This window comes from Aythya fuligula, chromosome 4 (assembly GCF_009819795.1).
Source record: "Aythya fuligula isolate bAytFul2 chromosome 4, bAytFul2.pri, whole genome shotgun sequence".
In the NCBI taxonomy this organism is placed as follows: domain Eukaryota; kingdom Metazoa; phylum Chordata; class Aves; order Anseriformes; family Anatidae; genus Aythya; species Aythya fuligula.
In genome coordinates, this window is record NC_045562.1 from 19,999,909 (window position 1) to 20,025,185 (window position 25,277).

Consider the following 25,277-nt stretch of genomic DNA (forward strand, 5'->3'; position numbering starts at 1 on the left):
ATGCTTGAGAACATTATACACGCACAATTAACTTTGGTAACAGCACATAGAAGTGGAAAACTCTAACAGCATGATAAGAAAGTGAGTGAACACAGACACCATCACGTCAGAACTCCCCTTCTCTTTTGGAGCAATATGAAAGGGGTACAGAAGTCAGAATAAAGCTGAATGAGCTGATGCAAGAAAACTAAAAAGAGCACAGAGCGTTTATTCACTAACACAACCAGCAGAAGGTGTCTGGAGCTGTCTTACAAAACACCGAGATTTCTATGAAAAGCAGAGGCATCATCAACTAATACGGCATTTCTCTCCCTCAGAATGAGAAACATGCATGACATCGGTCCAGAGTTTTTCAAGCCATTCGAGTTAGTGCGTGCTGTGCTCTCAAGTAACTGCAGCTGAAACACTCAGCTGAAGGGCTGGGGGGACGTTTTGCTGCAGTGAACTATTGCGTTACAAGTAAGACAAGTTGTGAAACAACAGCTCGAGAGGGAAATCTCCTCGTGTTTGTTTACACAAAGCAGAATCACACACACAGTCAGAGCAGCGTGCTGCACAGCTCAGGAGAGCACCAGCCCTATACAAGTGGGAAGGGGGCTGCCTTAAGAAGCCAGAAGCTCACATCCTGAAGCTGGCTGACTTTTGGGCCGAGGGGGACGCTGAAGCAGCAGATGAAGCTGATGAACTTGTAAACTTTCCAGCGCTCGGGCTTTATTTGTCCGAGCCTGATACTCCCCTCTGTGGGTGGAGAAGCCGAGGGGCTGGCTGACGTCACCCGAGGAGCAGGGATAAAGCCCGGCGCCCGCAGCTGTGGGGTGACCCGTCCAGCAGGTGCCCTGCCAGCAGCACCCACCTCCCCACAACCTACAGGAAAAAGGAGCGGGAGAGCCCCGGGACACACACCCACGATGCCCCAGAACGTTGTTCTCCAAGGACCAGCACCCTGGGGATTCAGGCTCTCGGGAGGAATAGACTTTAACCAACCCTTGATCATAACCAGGGTACGTACCTTTCCATTTCCCTGCTGTTTATTGCATTTTCTAGCTGTTGCAAATGTTAGCCCTTTAGTTTTCCTCCATCTCAAAGATGCAGCGAAAAAACTGCGAGCAGATGAGCAAGGAGTTGCTAGTTCTGAGGAGAGCTAGCTGAAAATGAAGTGTTTTTACAAGCTTTATCTGTCTTTCTAGGATTGCTTTATTGGTCTAAAGGAGATTAAGTGCATTTTCTACTCATGCCTCAAAAATTAAAATCGAGTGCCTTGGCAGCAGGCAAACTCTGGCATCGTTTCCCCGGGCAGTAAGATGAGAAAATAAGTCCTGAGCCTCCTGGAGGCCAGAGCCTAGCTCTACCATTTCCACAGCTGTCCTGTGCACTTACCGGGGGAGAAGGTGCTGGGCAGGAGCTCCTCGTGTCTTGTACATCGTGTGCTTTGTGCCAACTTCACAAGATTGATCTGACCCTTATTTAATTACAGTAAAATCTGCATGTTGACAAGGAAGGCAACGGCACCTGTTTTTATCTGCAAAAGTTTTCACTTCCATGAATGTTGAATCAGGGAATTATCTAAAGTTATCTAATCCTGAATATGCAGGAGAGAATTCTTCAGTGCTTTCTGCCATATTTAGTAACAGACAATTTCTATTACACACACACCACTAAAGGGCCGCAAGAGCCTGAGCCTTCATTTTTCCCATGGATTTTGAACTATTAATTGGAATTTATTTAAGAAACTAATTACTTGATGCATGTAGCATGTAAAAGTCTACGGGTATCTACAGATACCCGTATACATCTACAGATATAGGTCCACCTAATGGCCTTAAAAATAATTTGATATTTTTAAAAATTGATATTTTTCATATTTTGAAAGTCGGTATTCAGCACAAAGATGAGAATTATTATCTTCCCTGTATTCTTGCTGCTTTTCAGTACCTAACACACCAAGTGCATGTTGCATGAGCCTCCAAATCACCCATGCCTCCTCCCCCCCCCCAAGCCCTGCACTATGACTCAATATATACACTATGTCTGGTATTAAATAAACGTCAAGAGCCTTGAAGGATGGATACCGCTGGTGATGCCTTGCAGTAAATATGCTTCCAAACAGGAGTCTTCAGAAAGTTTAAGCACAAACCCCTCACATATTATACCAGTAAAAGTTAGTTTCATTTAAACACTTAGTCCAGATGCATACAAGCATAAAACATTACTTATTTTAAAAGTAAGCAAAAAAGAATGGTATTACTTGACTTTATATAACTTCAGAACAAATATTCATCAGACGTAGCACAACCTTTAGACAAACCAAAAAAAAAAGAAACTGAATAAGAAAAAAAAAAAAAAGAAAGAAAATCTCTGGATATTTTGGGGCCTTCATTGCCTTTTATGGGCCTCTAAAAGAAAAATAGTTTCCATTATCTCTAATGAAAAATATTTTAGCAGTGTCTGGTTTGTATTTTCCCTGTGTTTAGATTAAGTACAATGAAGTTTAAAACTGTAGTAACAAAGGACGTTACTATAAATGTAGCTTTCTAAAGAATAAATGATTTTACAATTGACTCATACCCACCAAATGCCTCACAAGACATAAGCTACTGGCTTCTAGCAAATTATCTCAATGCTCAAAAATCACATTATAAGTAGATCTATTAAATTATATACATACATATATATATATATATATGAGAGAGGACATTTAAGTCTGTTTAGTCTGTTAGACATTTAGTCTATCTACCAAAAAATTTAATGGTAGATTTGTTTCATATTAATATATTTGCTATCACAGTATACATTTAGAAGAATCCTTAAATAAGTATTAATGCTGTAGCTCTTAAGAGCTGGTGAATATTTTGCAGGATTCAAACACCTTGCTCTTTACAGCCTAGATTTTCCTTTCATATAAGGTATCACCAGCCCTCCATTCACATTTGCCTTAACTGTTCTGACAAGAAGTATTATTAGCCATTAAAACAATAAACAGAAACCATTTTAAAATATTTTGAAAAAAAAAATAATAGGACAGCTGTAAGTTTGGTTGGCTATAGCCGCTGCTCAACAATAAGGAGCTTTTACCAGGACTTGTCTGAGAGACAGACAACACAAGAGATCATCTTACACCTGTCTAAAGAACAGATGTCATCTCAAAAATTCATCTGCAATTTCCCAAGCAAGGCAATTGTCTTGACTGTTCCAAGCAAATGCAAAAACCACAGCAGGTCCCAATCACTGGGAGGGAAGGAGACCAGGAAGGGACTAAAAATAGATGCATTCAGTTAGCTGCTTGATTTTTGACCCTAGTAGAATCTAACGAGAAATCAGGAAAACTTTCATTAAAATCCTTGGGACTTCACATAGATGCAAAGAAATTAGGTAAGGGAAACTGATCAAAACCCCAGTCTTAATAAAACTGACTAATTTCAGTCTGTACTGAACAGAAGATTTGGGGCTAGGCATTTAGAGGAATGCCATCCTAGACTTTAATATTGAATAGAGTTACAGAAAATTAAAGCTTGTAGAGGTTGGAAGGAATGGTAAAATATCAACTCTATATTTAAATTCTGTCTTACTATAAACATTTACAGATCACAATGGAAGTGTTTATATTAACTCAGTTTTATATTTAGCCTCTGTCTGCAGACATTCATACCTCTTCAGAAAACACAGAGCTTGAAATATTTATGAAGGTGTGTCATGACAAGTTTCATAAGTCTATTAAACAGATGATGAGAGTTTTTCTTCAAAGCATCACAACAGACATTGCCCTGCATGGGGTTAAATAGTTATTTTATCTCCAACAACGTCAGGATTATCAACACGTATCCTTGTATTTATCCAAATTGGAGTTAACTAGGATACAGATGTGCCATACAGACACGTCCTGAAGAGCAAGGCTAAAGTTTTCAGAAAGCACCAGGAGGATCTACTTCACGAAGCAGGGAGTGGCAAACAACACACACTGTGGTCGTAATATGGTTCTAAGAAGTCACAGTCTGCATTTCATACATCATGAATAAGTTCCTTAAGAAACGGCATCACCTGCATTGCTGAGGTACCCAAATTATCAATATCACACCGTGATCTTGCAAGGCACAGCCTGGTCCCTTCCTATCAAATGCAACTCTGCAGCACTTCTTCTACATGTATTTAGAATATCAGTCTGGCTGCTAATGCTCTGACACGTTATGGAACCATCCTGCAGTTTGTCATCCCGTGCATATCCACAACATGCTAGGCAAAGTCAGAAGCCATTCCAGGTTACAGGGAGAAGCATGATCACACTTCACCCATGTATTTGTTACTACCATTACGTATGTCATCTCAATGTGGCTTATTTAAGCTAAAAGCTGTTGAAGTTTTAAAAACTGACAGTTTTGGAGACCCCAGACTTAGAACCTGAGTAACTTTCTTGATTCCTGCTCAAGGCACCTTAACACTTTATTCCATATATACTTTGATTTCATTTCATGAAATCAAACAAAAAAAAACCTTAGGGCTATGTCTCTGAATGTCACTGATGTTGGCACATTTCCCTGAGGTATGAATTGCACCACACAGATCACCTTGAAAGATCGGGGCCACTGCTACTCAGGTGCAGCAGAACTTAAAGTTCAGCACTTTAAGGAGTTTGGGATCTGGATTAGACATTAATAAATATATGTTTTCAGTATTATGAGCATATTTATGAGGAGAGGCCAAGCTAGCAGGAAATACAGTAGCTACTGTAAATTGTCCTTAAACACAGTAAGACCACAAATGGTTTTGCGTGTTGCCCATCAATGGCAGGTCACGCACCTGAGCATTAAGTGGCACAACTGTTAAGCAGCGTGCTATTCTGCTATTGCGTGAAGTCAGGAGAGAGAATTGAACTGGCAGCTGAGACAGAAGATTCAAGGACAAGTTAAAGCAATTACATAAATTGGAGTGGAAATTATTTAACGCAGAAGCGTGAAGACAATTTTCATCTACTTTGAAGTTATGATGAGTACAGCATTTAAGTGGTGAGCTGACAGTGGAACTACAGAGGGAACAGAAGAATTAAGAATACAGTTGTTGTGTGTTGTTGTGGTTTTTTTTGTTGTTTTTTTTTTTAAATGAGCAATCATACAGTTGTTTACACACCCACCCCCAACACAACAGGGAAGCATGGTGGCATTTGTTTTTCTCTCTCAGTTTTTAAGGTATGTATGCAACTTAAGTAAGCAGTCACAATTTGTTTTTCAGATTACACCTGGAAGCAAGGCTTCGGCTGCCAACCTGAGCCCTGGTGATGTTATTGTGGCTATTGATGGCCTGAGCACAGAGAACATGACACACAATGACGCGCAGGAGAGAATTAAAGCAGCGGCACATCAGCTATGCTTGAGAATAGAGAGGTATGTGTGCACATCTGCTTGCTCCTGATGCTGCCCAACCAGCTGATTAACACAGTCTAACTATCATATAGCCTAACTAGGTAAAAGAGCTTTAAGAATTCCACAAAACCTTTAAAATTACAACCTACCTCACCAGCTACAGACCAAGCCAGATTCCCCAGAGCACACCCTCCAGCACAGGAGCAGCTTCCCTCAGCTTCACCTTCACTGAGCTACAAACAGACCACTTACTGCCTCCCCTGATGTCACAAAGCCTACATTTGATGTCAGAAACAGACAGCACTTTACATTCTTTGGAAATTAGGAGCTGGAAAGTGCCACAACAGAGTCCTTGGGTAGTTGTCACTTGTTTAGTTACCGCTCTGCTCTGACACTGCCCCAGCTCCAGATGCTGATCATTGCCTCCTGTCCTCAAGCACAGGCAAAGCTGCTAACATATCTTCCCAGTTATGGAAAGCAACGTCACAGCACACTTTCACAAGGAGGAACAAATAAGGGAGACCTAAGGCCTTCCTTTATGGTCACAATATACAATATATAAATTAAAAAAAAAAAAAAAAAAAAAAAAAAAAAAAAAAAAACAAGGATTTTCCAAGCAATGTAAGAAAAAGAAGAAAAAAAAACTCTCTTACCTAAAACGCAGGAGTCCAGAAACTTTGTACAGCCATTTCTCTCCACTAAAGCTACCAAGAGCAACAACCTGCATCTTCACATCTCCTGATTTTGCTCAGCCTTTAATCAGAATCACCTGGTGTACTTTCCCAGCTGTCTCCAGGAATCAGCCTGCTCAGACCAACCTGATGCCGTCCAGTAGGCTCAGCATTTTGTTACAGCTGACCACAATATGCCTCTCCAAATAAAGGAGTATTTTTCTTGGAAGGAGAATTGTCTAGCTACTAGAGCTCTGGTCCTGAATAAAAAGTTCCTATGCTTAATGCCAGTATATCAATCTGTTACAGATTGCAATATACCACTTAGCAAGTATTTAAAAATATGGTAAGTGTAATTGCCTGTATGAAATATGTGCATATTTAAGAATATGCTGAATATTTAGATTTATATAACAAACAGTACTCACAAGATCAATGTTTAAGAATAATATTACAACATTTCAAAATCAGCTACCAAATTTCCTGTTGTCAGTGAAGGCAGAATTGTAGCAGATATTTGCATGTTTGCTGTCCCTGCTTAAGCAACTGAAAGAACCACCTATGAAGCTTTTATTTACAATTGTATGTATACTTCGCAAACCAAGACTGCAATCCTCCTGCATTGAAAAATTAGCCCTTATGTGGATATTGTAGTCATAAAAAAAAAAAAAAAAGAAAAAAAAAGAAACAAACTGATATTGCTGAGGTTTAGGAAAATTACTAATATATAAATTTATTTGTGAGAAATATTAACCTATCAACCACTAAGAAAAACAAAACTGTACAAAGCTTGGTCTGTCCTGGTCATAAAGGGACTAATTTGTCTTTGCATTTCATTAACCATTAAATTATTTTCCATTGTTCATAGCACTTTTCAAATTTTAAAATAGATCATTTTTATACAGTTTATGTACAGTACACTATAAACTGTTTAAGTATTTTTATGTCAAAATATTAACAAAGCATAGAACAAACTACAAATTTCCACACTGCATTATCTTTTACACAGAAATATACAAATATACAGGAATTCAAGTTAATTTCTGCCTTTCTTTCTCTCTAGGAAAGAGACTAAATTATGGTCCCCGCAAGTTTCAGAAGATGGCAAAGCACATCCCTTCAAGATAAATTTGGAAGCTGAACCACAGGTATGAATTCTTAAAATTTACCTAACCATTTTCATTTATCTTTTTACACTCTAAATGATCTCACTCATGGTTATTAAAATTCTTTGAACACCACTTCATCTGTTATCTGCCAATTTAAGATAATATGAAACATGACAGGCATCATATATCTTTCTGTATCATCTATATATAGTATATGTACAATTTTATCTGACTGGATGTTTTAGGTTTTCAGCTGCAACCGAAACAAAATGTTACCAATTTACAGTACATTCCCATTTTCTTTAAAACTGCACACATCACCATAGTTCTACTACAGGGGGAAAAAATAAGAAAATGCTCCTTTTATTCTGATGCTGTTTAAGATGCTTTAACTCTTTTAGAGACTTCACCATATGAGTTCAGGACTAAATGTCAAACACCAAAGCAATCTGACCATCACATCAGAGAAAATCTTTTTGATGTAACAGGTACATAAACAGGAAGATTTATTAACGTTGGGTCTCTTTACCTCCATATACTTTTGTACCACACCACAGAACTGAAAGTTACTAAATTGTACAAAACCCACTCAGTGATCAACAAGCAAAACATTCATCACTTCTGAACAGCAAAAGCAATTCCAATCCATTTAAATCCTCCTCTCTCTTCAAACTCACGGCCAGTCCCTTGTGAGGAGCTGTGAGCAGATGTTTTCAATAGTTAATTAGCTACCTGTTGTCTACAGCTAGTGTTTTATTCCTTTGTCATTCCTCCTTTTACTTACATGAACATTTGCTATTGTCTCAAGAGGGAAAGAGAAAAGAGCATTCTGGTTGCAGGCCAGGATCAAAGCAAGTATGCCAACTGTTTATTTAGTGCTGTCCCACAAAAATAAAATTTAAAAAATTAAAGGAAAAAAAAAAAAAGCAGATTCCATTTGAACAAATTCTACATAATAAATGCTTCCACCAGTTCTGTTTTCACAGTTGCACTCCCAAATATGAATATGGCATTCCAGTGTTACAGTTCTCTCTCTTTGCAAACTAGAACCTTTGTGTTAAGTGATACAGCAAAGTTCATCTGAAACAATCCACCCTCTTCAGCAGTAAGAGTGTAACGAAGAAACAAAACAAGCAAAACAGCTATTTTAAGAGGTGTTTTTTTGTTTGTTTTTTGGTGGAATAGCTAGGATATACTTAGAAGAAATAGCAGAGGAACAAAGTCACTACAAAAGCTGTACAAAAGGCCATGTAGGTATGTATGACAGGACAGTAATCCAGTGATCCCTGTGCATGAAAGCTGCATTCCTAAAAAGAGCAGTTACTTACAAATAGATCACAAGACTTCAGTAAGTGCTATTTGGCAGCCTTCTGAAAAGTAATCTCCATTGAGCAATTAAAAAATATATATTTCCTAGATTTAAATAGTGAACCTCTCCATTTTGTGTATGTCTACCTCTTTCCTTTATCGGGAAATCAGGAGTACTGAATATATTCAATACATAATAAGCCTCAGAAAAGTAGCAATGCTAATAAACAAATATCCTAAACCACTGTAGGGATGATTTACATTTTCGATTAAATTCTTCCATCCAAGAACATTTATCTCTCTGATCTATATGTGGGGGAAAAAAATGCCTTTTTTCCATAACTGCAGAAATTCTACACTTAATTTTACTGCATATTTAGTCTCAGAGCTAGACCCATCAGTGTGTGTGCCAGTAGTGCAAACAATTCAGCATGAAAGTTTCTTTAACCTCAGGTGACTATTTACAGCATAATTATATGCCATGTAAGTCGCATTAGAGTGTGCTGCAGTCCAATGATGAATAATAACCTTGAAGCCCAGGCAAGTCAAAATAAATAAATAAATATCCAAAAGCAATTAGGTATTACTTCAAATGTAAATCTTTTTTATCCAAAAGTATTGCACATATTGGTTGGTCTGCAGAAATGGAAGATCACCGAGTTCTATAAAAAGCATTTCTTCCATTTATATAATAATTAGAATTACCCAAAAGGTCACAAATGTTATAAATGCAGATGGAATTTTTCACTCTTGCCAAGTTCGCTAAGAAAGTTTCATGAGGGGAAAGTCATTAATTTAAAATACATTGGGAGCTAACTAAATAATAATAGATTAGTTTCAATTACTATAATAAATTATAATAAGTTAAATAATAATAATTAGTTGCAAGCTAGTAACAGTTATAAATGACAGTAAAACATGCTTTAAGTTGTTCACCATATCAACACAAGGCAAAAGAATGTCTCCTTTCAACAGATGGAAAGTATTCTACAGATGTTTATAGGAAATCTGATAAACAATTAATGCTGTGCACAGGGCAGCTCTGGAACAAGGAACCTTTACACAGTGGAAAGCTTTTGCGTTAGGCTGAGCAGCCCCAAACAGTCATTTGGAGACTGGCAGAGGGAATTGTCAAAACACCATGAAAAGTCTCCCTAATTTTTACTCTGGATAGAGCAAACAGAGACAATAATCCCAGCAAATAACTTCCAGCAACAGCTGCTTATTAGGAGCCAATCTTGCAAACTACATGTTCCCACATAAAAACCAACCACCTAATTTTGTTAACCTGGAGCAACCTATAGCATGATGAATAACAGGAAATAATAGACTACTTGAAGTATTACTAATACAATCCCTTCATATTCTGTATAAAAGTAATATAAGGTTCTCAGATAATATAATTAGGACTAAAAAATCATTGTAAATGACAGTGTACCTTATTAAAATTATTTATATTAAAAAAAAAAAAAGCTCATGTGTACCTTCCTGATGTATTGTCAATGTAAAACAATGCTATGACCTGTATTTTTTTTTCTCATTTACCTTTTTCACCTCATATAAAATTATTTTGTTTCCATCACCATATTTCTTTAATTGCTTTTATTTGGACTTTTTAACTTTTTTTTCATTGCTTTAATCTTTGCTATTGAACACTTCGTTAAGGGTGACTAGACCTTTGTCCATGAAAGACATATCCTTGGAGATATAAATATATATTATACACATAGAAAAGTATAAAAAATGCAAACAAACCAAAACCCTATTTTACAAAGTAAGCTTACAGCCTATTAACACTTATAGTCAAGTTTTGAAACCATATAGTCATGCTAATGTAGTTTTGAGAATCTAGCCCATCTTACGTAACAGCATTCGGAGATGATGATTTTAGTCCCCACTACCTCCAACAGGTAAACACGTGTGTACTGTCATGGCAATTACCCTCAAGGAACGCCAACACTTGGTTGCATTGCTAGACGCATTTCTGCAGACTTTTGAGGCTATGTTCATTCTGTTGCTGATAACTATCTCAATGCAAAATGCATTAGTCTAACAAAAAGGACATTGGTCAAGTAGAAAGATTTTTAAGAAATGAAATACTGTAATTATCAAATATTCCTGCTTAGGAATTTCAACAACCTGCAGTTCTCATTTAGCTTTGGAACTAAAGGAGGACTTCTCACAGATTCAATAAGATCCAATAAACACAAGAGCTGGACTATTTGCTGTATGTTCTTTCACTGACATTTTATATGAATAGATGAGGCTGTTGTTTTTTTTTTTTTTTTTTTTTTTTTTAAAAAAAAAAAAAAAATAATTTAAGTTTAACTAACTGCAAATACCTGTTTCAGAGCTGTTATATTGTAAACATGCTATTATGGTGCCATGTCTTCTGTGCTGTTCGTCAACAAGAATTAAACAGGCAGTGAAATGACAATGTTCATGGTTGTTTTTGTTTGTTTTGTATCATACATGGATTTAAACCAATTTAAAACATTTTATATTAATATCTTTCATAAAGTAAACATGATCCTAAACAGTAGAAGCTTACTTCCATTTACTAATACATTTTGTCAACAGCAACCCAATTCTACTAGACAGAAATGAAGAACTGCAAGTAAAATTTCTGTGCTCATTTATCTGATTGCTGCTTTCAGTAATCTCTTCCAGTGTAATGCTGCTAAACATTTCCATTTAATAAAGCTGCTTTTTACTGTTTGCATCTTCTGGCTGCACACTCTATATAACCATGACTTTTCTTAAGGTTTGTTCCTAAATATATTTCTAAAAGTGTTCAGATTTTTCAAATGAAAATTACAGGGCCAATTCACATTCAGGCATTCAGAACTTTTACAAATTATTCACCAAATCTTTGAACAGGGACTTGGTGTTTTCTGAAAAAAAATAAAATAAAAGGGCAATAATGTTTGGGGAATAAATAAAAACCTACAGATGTCAAAAATGTGTCCATGCTTACCTAATCTGCTCTTTTTATCTTGATTTATTCCACGGATTTCAGTATTAAAATTATATTGCACTTGTTGCTAATAAGTTGTATTTTATTTCAACTGGAAATTTTTCTAGCATTCCTAAAGGTTAGGTAATCTAAAAAGGGCATTTCTACATTTAAAAAAAAATACAAACTTGGTTTAAAATGTTATTTATCAGAACAAGGAGACTGGTTTGTATCACTTGCAAGATATGACCAAAAGACCACAATTGCACCTGAGTAATGTTAAAACTGAAGATGTTTGATGTGTCATCATTTCAAAGTATGTGATAGTAAACGCACAGCATAAACTGTACACAGTGATTAAGCCAAAAGCTCCAGTACCTAAGGTACAATTTGGAATAAATCTCATTCAGGAGTATCAGAACTTAAACTCTCTATAGTCATAAGACACAGCGTGATATCAACATAAATACAGAAATGGTCTATTGCAGTATACATACCTATATAGTATTGTAGATGTATTCCTATTAGCCCAATCACATTTTCTAGCAGAGATTTGAACTCAAAAGTTAGGAATAAGAAAGGACTCAGCAGGTGTGAAAGTCCTGTTCTCACTTCACCTTTCATCCTCTGAAGATTTGCTATTAGGTGGCCTAAATCTTTGGAAGTCTAAACACTATGCAAAATACACATCTCAAAAACAAGGCCAAACCAGAGAATTGGCAGAGATATATTCTCATTGAAATATATTTTATTTAATATATATTTCTCATTAAAATACTAATGATCTGTGCTATCTTACCATTGCAACTTCCAGTCAATATGGGGGGGGAAAAAGGCAGAAGTCAGAGATTAACACTAAAACAAAGTAATTAAGCTAACTAAGTATATGTGAAACGTTTCTAAACAATGAACCTAAACATTGTAAAATATAGAGAACGATACAACAGGTTGCTATAATATTCATCCCTCCCATTTTGTCGTATGCTACTTACCAGTGTGGAATACCTTCTTCTTGCCCTGAAGCACAAAATAGTCTCTGAATGTATATGGCTTAAGTAGTGAATAGAAAATTCATGGAAAAATATAGTGTGCTTGCACCAGTTAAGAAATAACAAAGTTGCAAAAGTAAAAAATGCAGAGATTAACAATACTGATGTTGTCAGTTTTACACATTACTAGCTTTGGTGTGCATTGTAGCTTTGTGTATTTTGTCTGCCTATCACGTACAGGAATTCAAGCCTATTGGTACGGCTCACAACAGAAGGGCCCAGCCTTTTGTTGCAGCAGCAAATATTGATGACAAAAGACAGGTAGTGAGCTCCTCCTATAATTCTCCAATTGGGCTGTATTCATCTGGCAATATACAAGACGCGCTTCATGGACAACTGAGGAGTCTCATTCCTAATTCATCGCAAAAGTGAGTACTGGTATCTCCTTATAATAATACACGCTCATTTGTGTTATATCACTATCTGTTCTGTTTTCAATTAAAAAGTCCAGCTCTTGCTGTTTTGGCTGATAATCAGGGGTTTGTTGATTATCCAAAAAAATGGTGATAATTGAAGCAGTTTTTTTCCAGCACAGAAAACTCTACACTCAACTCTGTAGTAGCAGCACTGCAGGTAGCTACAATTTGCCCCGTGTTGGGCAGCAACTCTACCTCTCATCCTTCTCTAACTGCCTGTTATTCTCAAAGTTTCTCAGCACTAAAGTGATGGTCTTCTATGTACCAGGAATGTACAAATAAACATGGTTACTTCATGGTTACAACTTCAAACATTTATTACCTACGTTTTAACTAGAAATAAGCATGTATAGGCCAAAGGAAGTTATTTTAACCCTCTTGTCTTTACAGGATATCAACTACTTTGAACACAGGCATAATATTCGGCCCAAACCTTTCATACTCCCAGGCCGAAGCAGGTTATAAACTCGGAGTGCTGTGATGGATTTGCATGCATGGTGTTATTTTTTTAATGGATACTCACAAACCATATTAATGGAGCATCCTGAGGCATTTGAAGTTAACTTACAGTGGTATATAACTTAATGCTGAAATTTAAAAACCTGAGTTGGTGGACTTGCAGATATCAGGCTTGAAATTCAAAATTTCCAAAAGAAAGTAGGACCAGACTCTACTCTCAGTTTTACAGATACAAGTCTGAAGGAACTATATTCATGAATGATTCAGATTACAGTGTAGCACCAGGTACTGTACACACAAATTTACAGAGCTGTGGAATTCTTCTGCCCAAGTGCAAATATATGTAACTTCTTAACTTGCTAAATAAAAGCTAGCTAGTTTTTTTTAATTACCATCTATCCTATACAGAGATTTTAAGTTTACTTTTCAGCAGACAGCTATTCAGAAGACAACCTAATGACCTAATGCAGTGCTAAAACAGAACCATCTGATGCTAAGACCTGTAAAGCTCTAGAATGCAGAAAACATCATATATTTACATCCCTTGTTTTGGTGTAATATTTCTCTATCATAACTGGGGGCAAAATGCCTGGCTTACTATGATTTACAATATTAAATACACAGAGGAAAAAAACAATACAAATTCTGTGGTTAAAATGCAAGGCAGTTCAAAAAAGCTTGAGTGATGCAATAAGATGCTATCCTTTATCCTTTCTATCAGTAACAGGTTTTACTGGTGGATTTAGTGTACTGTATTTCATACTGAAGGTCAAACTGCCTGTGTTTTAGTTATACTATTTTGAGTCAGATAAACAAGACTTTATAAAAAAAAAAAAAAATGTCAATCTCATATGGATTACCAATTTTGTAGGATGTGTTGCTTTGGAAACATACATGGCCTCTGACAGCAGGATTTACATGTAGACTAGACAAAATAGATAACAAAAGAAGATAGAAAATAAAGAAGATTAAAATATAAATATATGTGCATATATATGTAAAAAAAAAAAAAAAAAAAAAAGATAGACAAAAGCCTAGACTGTCTTTAGGACCACTTGGCACCATCTGCATGTACCTAATCAGATTTACAGAAGCTCAACGGGGTGTGTTGGGAGCCTATTCTCGTAATTCAGAAATCTCAATTATACAATATTTTCAGTAAAAATGATTAAATAATTGGCTATTTTCCAGCTTGCCAGATAATACCAACCTGTCAGAAATGCACCAAGTCTCAGAACTTTAGCTGGGCAAGTCTGTGTGGTATTTTAGTGTCAAAGAAGTCCATATTTACAAACTGCAGAATCTCTGATGGAGAATCTTACTTCCACAAAACCCTGGCTGTCACACTGTTTGTCTCCTACTTTTTCAGCAGTTTGGCTGTAAAAATACTCTTTGTTAAATACAGCAGAAAAACCCAAACCCCCATCCTGACTGTAATTATCCCTTTAGAACAGACAGCTGAGACTAAACAGCACTGACTAAAAGAAGAGCTGATTCTGGACTATGGGATTGAACTAACAGATTTGACATTAGCCATAATTTTGGACTGGACTTTGACAAAACTAACTGGAAATTATCTTCTTTATATATGATTATATTTTATTTATACTTCACTTTATTCTGCTTTAACATTACTTCAGCTGTTCAGAGCAAGATTTATGCTTTTTCTGTCCTTCTCTTATTTTCCATTTACTAACACTATTAGCACCGACAAAACTTATTTTACTGCATAATCTAAGGGTGGTCTTACTATTTTACACACATACACACACAAAAAAAGGGCTGTAAATTTTTAAATTGCCCCATGTATTAATATTTTTGTCTGACTCGCTAGGTGATAATACAGAGCTTATACTTTGGCTTTCAGGCTTGCCTACCATTCGTGGAATTACCTTTCTTTTGATTTGCCTTGAATTGCAGGCAATGTATTTCCCTTCACAATTTTGAGAAAGTGGTCCTACACAAATTCTCCATTGAATCAAAGGGAAAATTTGGGTTTTCTCCATACACGAGTAGTTACTGGGCAGAGTACTGCACTGCACAAACTGTGAAATGTGATACACTCCCTGGTTTACACAGAATCGTTCATCTTGGAAAGAGCTAACATAACCCTGATGTGCAGGTTGGAGGAAAAAGATCAAGCATTTATCATCTCTTGACTCTGAATATCATATAAATGGTAGCCTGTGGAAAGCCTGGGTTAAGTGCTGGTACACAGCAACAGGAAAGAAGTATCCCTGAACCAAGAAAGCCTCTGAGGTGCTATGGAGAAACGACGGAAGTATTGAGATCAGTGACATTGAAAAAGACTAATGCTTGCATTGTTTTACTAGTTCTTAACAGACTACATGTTGCTGTGCAGCAACTTTACTGCAGTAATGTAGACCAACATTGATATAAAATTTCACATCCTTTTTATTTTATATAAATCACATGTAAAATCTACTTGAAACAATTATTTGAATACATAGCCACTGTTTTTGTGAAGGACCACTTTACATTCTACTGGGAACACTGTAGTTTAGAAAAGCAAAAGTATGCCTGGCTATTTTCACATCTTTTTTTCTTTGGAATATGCAACAAATATTTAACAAATATATATATATATATTTATATGTTGTTAAATACGTTTTAAAAGATTAATAAATACCAAGGAAATGTAAGAAACGTTGGATTTATTATGTGACTTTATAGTAGTCTCTTCAGCCTCAGATGGATTACGAGTTACAGGACTGGAATGGTGCATTTAGGATTCCAGTATTGCAGGTGTTTATTCTGTCACTGACACGTACAACTCACATAACTTTTGTAAGCTACCCTTTTGGAGATCTTAGAAATTACTCGCTTAGAACAATGAGTTTTAGTGAGGCTTAATTAATCCTCAAAGAATATCTAGCATTCAAAATGCAAAGTAATACTGTGTTCTGAATTATTCAATCTCTTATATTTTTGTCTTTAAAGATAATGCATGCCAGAATTTTGAGGAATGCTTTATAACTGGCATTGACGCTTTTACTTTTCAGTGAACGCACATACTTTTGCTTTTCTCTGCTTTCTCTACTTTGGCTTTTCTGTATTTTTTGTTATATTCATGCTTTTCAGCCTTGTTAACATCACCGTATTCCTGTACTTTTGTCTTTCTTCTCTATAATCCGACACGCACTGCACACCTTTCTGCAATCTGGCTGTAACGTGCAATTAACACAGTGGATGCAGTACTCCTTCGGGGATTGACTGTGGCAGTGGACGCAGCACCCCCTCTTCCATTAGCACCGTCAGCTCTATCTGCCCCACCGAGCTGAAAGCGGTGTCTAAGATGGCCCCTAACGTTCCCCTGGAAATGGAGCTGCCCGGTGTCAAGATTGTACATGCTCAGTTTAACACACCCATGCAGTTGTACTCAGATGACAATATCATGGAAACACTGCAAGGCCAAGTTTCTACAGCTCTGGGGGAAACACCCATCATGAGGTAATTAGAGCAGTACGTTTAATATTGTTGGATATACAAATTTAGAATATACCGACAATCCCAGGCTTTAACAATTTACATGGTTTCTACAACAAGTGAAAGGGTTAGAGAGAAACTAAGTTACTTAAAAACATTACGTATTTTCATTAATCTATTAGTAATTTATGACTTTGAATGAAAAAGTGTTAAAAGTCTTTCAGATTTTACAAATAACTCTTTCATAGGAAATCATCTCGTAGTTGTAGCTACCAAGGAAAAGCTGATTCAACTGTCTTTGCTGACTAACCACTCCAATTCAAGATTGATTCCCTCCAAAATTCACAACTATTTATTACTGTTTTAATTGTTGCTATTTAAGAATTTATTCTTATTAACCGTTAATGCATTATTATTATTAACTGACATTTCTTTCAACCTTTGAAATTCAAGTTATGAAGCTTAGGAGATCTTGTAGGTATTCATGCTCTTTAGCGCCCACCCAGGACAACTCATTCAGTACCCCTAGCTTTTCTCCAAAAAGAGCTGGAATTGACTTTCTAGGCCTACTGAGAGATCTCTGTAAAGGTCAAAAGCTGATTCATGAATTTTACCTACTACAGGAACTGAAAGGCAGGTAGTAACCTTGTGAATCTGGACAGTACTGATGAATAATAAAATGTTTTAAAGCTCTACTCATGTTTTTCAAGGTACAATTTATCATTCATGCTGTTTTATCTCTACTTTTGCATAATAGTAACTTATTTTTCTGTTTCACAACAGTACTTAAGTTAATAATTTATAATATGTATGATGTAAACTAAAGCTAATTACTAATACTTTAAATAAACAATAATCTCTGGCACCGATGAGTCTTTTTCAGCACCTTGCAGAACTGGGCTGTTACTAACCGTAAAAATCATATTTGTCTAGTATTGAAGTTTATGCTAATCTGATGAAAACAAAACCGTACTTCACGAAGTCTACTGAGTGATGTTACTCTACTGCATGAATCTTATCCTCAATCACAAAAAAAAAAAAAAAAAAAAAAAAAGCCAACTTACTTTTTCCTTATTCTGAAATATGGATTAAGCCCAGAGTAATCAGGTTTCATGAATGCCTGTAGCATTCCCAGTTTGAGAACTGTCTGTCTACACAGGTTTGAAATCTCTCTTTTGTAGTGAGATTCATTTTCACTGGGTATGAATTTAGAAATGTTTTCTCATACCCTTGTGCCTGATTTTTGGCTTTTGTGTGTAATTGTATTATCACTTGTTTGACTTTTAGGAATAGTTTAGTAAAGAAGAGAGAATCAAGGGTTTAATTAGATATTTTTAAAAGAGAGCTCACTCTTTAGATTAAAAGTTTACGAGGAGAGAAGAAAATGGTATTTTATTCACTGGTTTAAAAATGGCTCAGAGAAAGCTGGTTGATTCTTGAAGATGTAAGCAATTAATATAATCAACAGTAGCCTCTAGCTAGCTGCCCAAATGCTGCTGCTCTTACTGTGCCATTTGACAGTCTAGATGTTATCCTGGGAAACAAAATTGTCAATAACTGTTTGATTCCTTGTGAAATTAGTGGGTTTTTTTGTTTGTTTTTGTGTTGTTTGTTTTTCCAGTAGCAACTTAACCTAAGGTTCAACAGAGAGTTAGAAGCCAGTTGTAACAGGAAATTTAAACTGGACATTTACACAAATATCAGTGGGATAACAGACTGCACTGAAGTGAATTTTGACCTTTCTAATTGGTCCCAGTAGCAGTTTGAAATTTACAGGTGCCACACATTTGGCCTATTCCTGACAGTGCATGCAGTCATCTGCTCTTCTTTTCAGCTACTCAAGATGTTAGTTATCATGATCAATTTAAAATACTCGGTACAGTTTAAAATACCATGAAATATTCTTGGTACATTCCTTAGTTCACAGGTCATTGGAAATTCAACCATCAACTGTTGTCAGGGAGTGTAGAGATAGGACAAGGAGTAATGGCTTTAAACTAAAAGAGGGGAGATTTAGATAAGATGTTATGAGGAAATTTTTCAGAGGGTGGCGAGGCACTGGCACAGGCTGCCCAGAGAAGCTGTGGATGCCCCATCCCTGGAGGTGTAAGGCCAGGCTGGATGGGGCTTTGGGCAACCTGGTCTGGTGGGAGTCATCCGTGCCCATGGCAGGGGGTTGGGACTGGCTGGTCCTTGAGGTCCCTTCCAACCCAAACAAGTCAGTGAATTTGAGTGTTATTTGGAGAAAAATTTACCTTATATTTTTATCATAAAATTGTCATTACAAAAAAATAAGTCATGTGCCATTCTAATATAATTTACAAAATAAATTTTCCAGTCAACAGTGTTTATCTTACGATGTTCTCTACCACACAATTCCTACTTCATTCTCTTTTGACACCTCCATATATTAAATAAGTAACAATTAGCTTAGATAAATAATCACCTGATTATTAATATGAATTTGGCTGACTGAGCCAACTTCAAAAATTAAGAATATCTTGTCTTCATGACACTCTTCCAAAGTGTTTGTTTAGGTTTTGGCTGGCCCCATGTAAAGACATGAGCTGTGATTTTATCAGCATTCTTGAGGCCAGCTGCTGTGACAATGGAATTTCTGGATACTGTACCAGAGAGCATTTGCTAATACAGCAGTTGATCACAAGAATGCAACTGCTTTGAAGTTAAATGCAAGTACTGGCTTATTTCCAAATGCTGTTAAGAGCCAGGGCAGTAATTATGGAAATACTGTCATGAGTTCATAGATTTATTTTTGTATGAATTCCACTGAATATTTTTCCAGTGCATTAGATCAAGAGAAGACTATATAAAGCAATGCTACCTGGAGGAAAGAGCCCTTCAGTCATTGTAGAAATTCACTCGTCTTTACGTTTGTTTCCTGAAACATATTCTATGCCTGTCAGAGCTATTGCTTCTAAGTTATGTTAATTAACTGTTTTATCTGCTCTTCCTCCCTGCGATGCAGTGACCCAGCTCCCACTGCAGTGCCTCAGTCCGACGTGTACAGGATGCTGCACGCCAACCAGGAGGAGCCCAGCCAACCTCGTCAGTCTGGCTCCTTTAAGGTGCTCCAGAATTTAGTCTCCGAGGAAGGTGGTTAATAATGACATATTCTACCTGTTCAAAGTATTTCTAAACGTTTGTGGGAAGGGGGGAATCTGAGAATAAAATAAGAAAGATCAGAACTACACGAAGTTCTGACAGACCAAGTCCTTTTGAATCTGACACGTGCCTACTAACATTTTTCCCCTGCCTTTTATAGCTAGCAATGTCCCATGTGAGTGAGATGGGAATGTTAATTAAATTTTTCAGAATCTCTTCTCAGAATTTTAAGACTGTTAGTGTACAAAGTTGATTACAGCTGAATGAGGTTTTATGCAAGAGAACTTTTGGGATAACAAGAAACAAAACTCTCTCTTCCACATCCAGGAAAAGAGAACTATAAACCAACTCCCAAAGTAAGTTTTACTCATCCCTTCTGCATTTTAAGTAAAAACTGAAGACAACAATACCATTTACAATCATATTTCCTTCAAATGAAGAGGTTTTGAAAATAAAAAATAACATTAAACTAAAAGCTGTAGGTTTCTTACATTTACAGTAAGCATAAGTAGTAAAATATAACCAAAAATAACCTAAAAATATTTAAATATTTATCATTTCAATTTTTATACCTAAATATTTTCCAGAGAAGGAATAAATATATCTATATTTTCTGTACATACGTTATTGTGGGATTCTGGGGGTAATCTTCTTCTTGTACTTTGCTGTATTTTCATATTTGTATTATGTTATAAATCTTTCTGGATTTCTTGTATGGTTAGTTATACAAATAAGAACTAAGCTTTCAAAGAATAGGTCTTGACTATGTTAAGGTGCTATGTTAAAGCCAAATCCTCCTCCTTCTCCTATTATACCCAGGATCTGCAACCAGTCAATTAGCAGATGCCTATGAGACAGAAAGCACTATATTTTTAATCAGTTATAATTACCTGCTTTTTAATCAGTTGTAATACCTGCTTTTTGGCTATAGCATACAATATCCTTCCCAAGTCCAAAGACATGGGATCTGGCCCACTAAACTTGTACAGAGAAACTTCATTATTAGTTGGCATAAGTGAACTCCTGTAAATACATCCAGAAGTGTGTATTTACATGAAAAGTGCTTAACTGCTTCAGCTGCTTAATATCAGCCTGTGCTTAACAGAAATGTTTTGGTTCTCAGATGGACGCCCTGTGGGTACAAGAAGTGTGAAAGCACCTGTGACAAAGATACCCACTGGCTTGCCTGGTGCCCAGAAAGTGCCACAGTGTGACAAATGTGGGAGCGGAATTCTGTAAGTTGTTTCTTTCTAGTTTTAGAAATCTCTAGCATAAGCACATGCCTTCAAACACCATCACAAATGACAGGAATCTTTATCAAGTGATGGTCCCTGCCTGAGAGACAAAAAAAAATGCTTCTAGAAAACAGAGATAAGAGCTACTGATTTGAGATTTCGGTCAATATATTTTTACATGTTAGCCACTTTAAATACAGACAATTTCAGTTTTGACAATGTACTGCGGAAGTTTTAATTAAGGTGTCTCAGGGCCTTTTGCAAGCCAATCATTAACACATGCTAATGAAAACAGCAGTCACCCGTGCTGTGTTGTGTTAGGCTGTGAACTCGCCAGGTTGTTCAGGGGTGTAGAGCACCCCTCTCCCAGGTGAGTTTGAGTATCTGGAACACTGAGGCCTATTTTGAAACTTCAGGTTTATGTTTGATTGACATCACTAACTTCAGCAAAGGACACAGATAATGATGAGCTCAGACCGCAGTCACCAAGGAAATGTGTGTTATAAGTTCATTTACCACCATTTTGATAGGTGGGACTGTACTTCCTGTGTTGTAGCCAAAATAACGTGATTCTTCAAACCCTGTTTCTCCAATAAACTGTCAAACAGTCTACATCATCTCCTCTAATGCCTTTTATATCTCGCTTACTCAAACTCAATTTCCAGTCTTAGATTCTGCAGTGCCTGGCAAAACCAGAATTAGGTCTTAAGGCCTTAAGAGAGATACCTAAAACTTGCTTTGTGTCATACTGCTGTTTCTTTGCACTTTAAATTCCTATGAATTAATTGTTTTGTTTTTTTCTTGTAATTGTTTCCATATAGAGGGACAGTGGTGAAGGCACGGGATAAATACCGGCACCCAGAATGTTTCGTGTGCTCCGACTGCAATCTTAACCTGAAACAAAAGGGCTACTTCTTCGTGGAGGGCCAGCTCTACTGTGAAGCTCATGCGCGAGCTCGCATGAGGCCACCAGAGGGATATGAAGCAGTTACTGTTTACCCAAAATGCTAGTCTTACCTTAGCACACACATACATGCATGCACACGAGAGGCCATTACCAGCTTAGAACTGCAGTACAAGTGTCAGGACTCCCACCTGAATCCAAAGTAGCAGCTTTTAAACTGTCTCTAATGGGAATCTGAGCAAGGTGGGAGTCCCTATTAACCAGCAGTAACGTACTATACCAGTAAAATTCTGTCAAAGGATTGTCTTTGAAGTTGCCAGTATAACTCGGTGGAGTATGAACTAAAACAGCTGTACTGGAATAACAAAAGTGAAACAGCAGAGGTATTACAGGATCACTACAGTATATCCACATATCCTGTAATCAAGACATTATTTTTAACATAAATTAAGAATCTGTGCAAGCAGCAAAAAACACTGAAAGCCTCATTGTGTTACAGGCTGTGCGCTACCAAATAAAGAAAATTGACAGATCATTAGATAAGCAGCTATTTTACGTGGATAGTACAAAGCAACCAGATGTTCATGTCTGCTTCAACCATCTATTATTCAAGCATCATTAATGTGTGCCAAAAAATAGATTTCGCTTACTTTGCTTTGAATTTGGGGTTATATTTACTTAATTTTCTGATGCAGCAAATGTGATGAGGAATAAATACCGATTCATACAAGAAAATGCCTAGTGTAATAAAGACCATTTAGTAAGAAGTAAAACAGTTCCATGTTGTTTCAGTGATTTACAATGAAATTGGCTTTCACATCACTTCGCAGAAAATTGTTCTGAGGCATGCACACACATACATTGCTTTTTGGAAAAAAAAAAAATCTAATAGGAACTCACTGCAAAGCAAGAATGAAAGTAAACTTTAAAACCTTTTTGCAGAAAACGGTACTGTTATTTGCCTCTCCATCACTTAATTTCCTTAATAGTTACAATGGAAATTATCATTATAATACCTTTATTTCTGGTAATTAAAATTCGGACATCTTTAAAAATGACTGGTAATAGGCAGGAGAAAGATCTTTTATGAAAAGCCTGATGAACTTCCAAGGGGGAGGTGGGGGCGGAGCTGGATGAAAACAGTTTTTAAATCAACTTCTGAAACGCTTTTAAGGTTTGCATTGCTTTAAGTTAGGTGCCAGCTGCATACACATACACCTGTCTGACAAATTCAGCCTTAGCACTTTCCAAAAACATCAACACCATTCATCAATTCATAGCAGAAGTGAACAACTCACAGGCAAAAAATCTTACATACTTTTCCCATTCTAAAATACATAAGAAGCTTAAAATGTAAGCGGAATAGAGAATCAAAATTAGAAGCTGTATGTACTTTAAATTTATATTTAAAATTGAGATGAGTCACAAAGCCTGAAATGAAATGTTTGTATACTCGAAGACTTTTCAAGGTGTCTTTAACTATCATTTCTGAATTTAAATGTTTTTAAAATGTATGTGTCCCTGCATTTAAAATTTAAGCCTGCGTACCAAAAGCATACAGAGATGCACCCTTCTAAAGGTTAGTTCCTGAATTTTTTTCAGGCACAAAACACAATTCTGCTTCTCACGTATCATGGAGGAGCAGAATTCATAAAGTAAACGTGAAAATCATTTTGAGAGTGCATATAATGTGTATTTTTACAAACCTGAAATGCCACTAGTGTTTTACAATAATTGCTTAATGTTCATTTATTTGTGGAGCAACTGAAAGTAAAAATAAATCACTACATACGATGAAAATTCTGTGTTTCTTTTCAACAGGTATGAAAAATGAGAAAGCGTGAGTGTCAAGTGGCTTGACAATAATAGAAGTTTGGCATTTTCAGACACACAGAGCAGTATGCGTTGGATTTATCAAACAGCTGGCAAGAATGAAACAATCTTTAAATGAGGCATTTGAACATATAATCTGGGCAAAATTAGTTTTCTGACACTGAATGAAATTATGTGCTTTCAAAACTGAAGACCCCAAACTGCCCTCTCTTTAACAGAGCAAACGTACCAATCGAAAACATGGGGAAACTCCCAGGAATGTAGCTACAAGAAATGTTAGGTTAAAAGAAAGTCACATAACATGACTTGATGCCAAATCTTTGGGGGAAGTTCAGTGGCATTGCATCATGGCATGGTGCTATTCTGAGAGGTTTGAGGTCAGAGATGACTTTCATAGAGCGAGAAGGTAAGCCTATCTAATTGCAAGTACCACCCTATGTGAAAATGTTTACACCAGTGTAATATAAAGGAAGCATAGATTTGCAATTCATACAGGGACAAGAATCTTTGATCCTAATAGAGAAGAAAATTAGGAAATCACGTCCTATCTTCTTTTCAGACTGGGAGAATACAGAGATTTAAAAGTGAGAGAAAGATACAGCAATTCTCTCTGCAGCGTGCTCAAGGCCACATTCTTTACCTCAGTAGGGTGTCAGGGGTTACTGGCACAAATCCTTCCTATGTAATGTGTCCAGCTAAAGAATGATCCACTTTATCTGCTGGCTTAAGAATGGCACACCCAGTAAATCATGATAGCGTAATGCTACTATGCTGCTCAGCTGTGTCCAGGCTTTTTTAGATACATATTACAAGCAGAGCAAGCTATGGCATTTATTTTTAGATGGAGAGAAAGATAATAAGTGTGACTTCATATGCTTGTTATCTGAACTCTTCAAATGTTGATCAACAGGTGTGAAAAGCTTTCCTCAGTTATGCTACTACTGCAGAAACAGGGGGGCTATTCTGTGAGACAGTAAAAACTTCTATGAAATTGTAATTCTCCAAATGAGCAAGATAAGAATTGCATCTGAACACACACAGATTAGTTTATAGGGTGCTTTTGTATCAATTGTTCCAAGATGAATGCTTTTAGTCTCTTACGTAACACTGAAGTGTTACCAACAATCTGAAACTTCAAAAGCTCATTAAAGTAATTAAAGAATCTATGCTTTTTCCATAACTCAATAGCCTTTTCAGGTTTTCAACCACATTCCACCACCTAAAAATTGCACTAACGCTTCTGGTCAGATCAGAAGTGTACTATTGAAAGTAAATCCCTCAGGATTCCCACTCACTGCATTTTGGTTCACATCGCCCACCAAAGTGCATGCACGATGATTTCCTTTCTGACGAAATTCAACTAGAAGAGAATCTCTGCTAATGCCACTAATGGGAATGCACACCAACCACTAATGG

At 36.6% G+C, this 25,277-nt stretch overlaps 1 protein-coding gene across 4 annotated transcripts; it reads left to right on the forward strand.

The window, feature by feature from the left end:
- The first annotated feature begins 908 nt into the window (after positions 1 to 908).
- On the forward strand, positions 909 to 22,474 carry PDLIM3 (PDZ and LIM domain 3). 4 transcript variants are annotated; one of them, XM_032187073.1, is made up of 8 exons: positions 909 to 1,001; positions 5,221 to 5,372; positions 7,086 to 7,170; positions 13,251 to 13,318; positions 16,527 to 16,790; positions 19,753 to 19,883; positions 21,013 to 21,124; positions 21,946 to 22,474. In XM_032187073.1, the coding sequence occupies exons 1-8, from the start codon at positions 909 to 911 to the stop codon at positions 22,133 to 22,135; spliced, it is 1,095 nt and encodes a 364-aa protein (XP_032042964.1). In that variant the 3' UTR covers positions 22,136 to 22,474. The 4 variants fall into 4 exon arrangements, with proteins under 4 accessions (XP_032042964.1, XP_032042965.1, XP_032042966.1 ...); XM_032187074.1 differs by lacking the exons at positions 13,251 to 13,318; positions 16,527 to 16,790 and adding an exon at positions 12,625 to 12,812; XM_032187075.1 differs by lacking the exon at positions 16,527 to 16,790.
- The last annotated feature ends 2,803 nt before the right edge of the window (positions 22,475 to 25,277 follow it).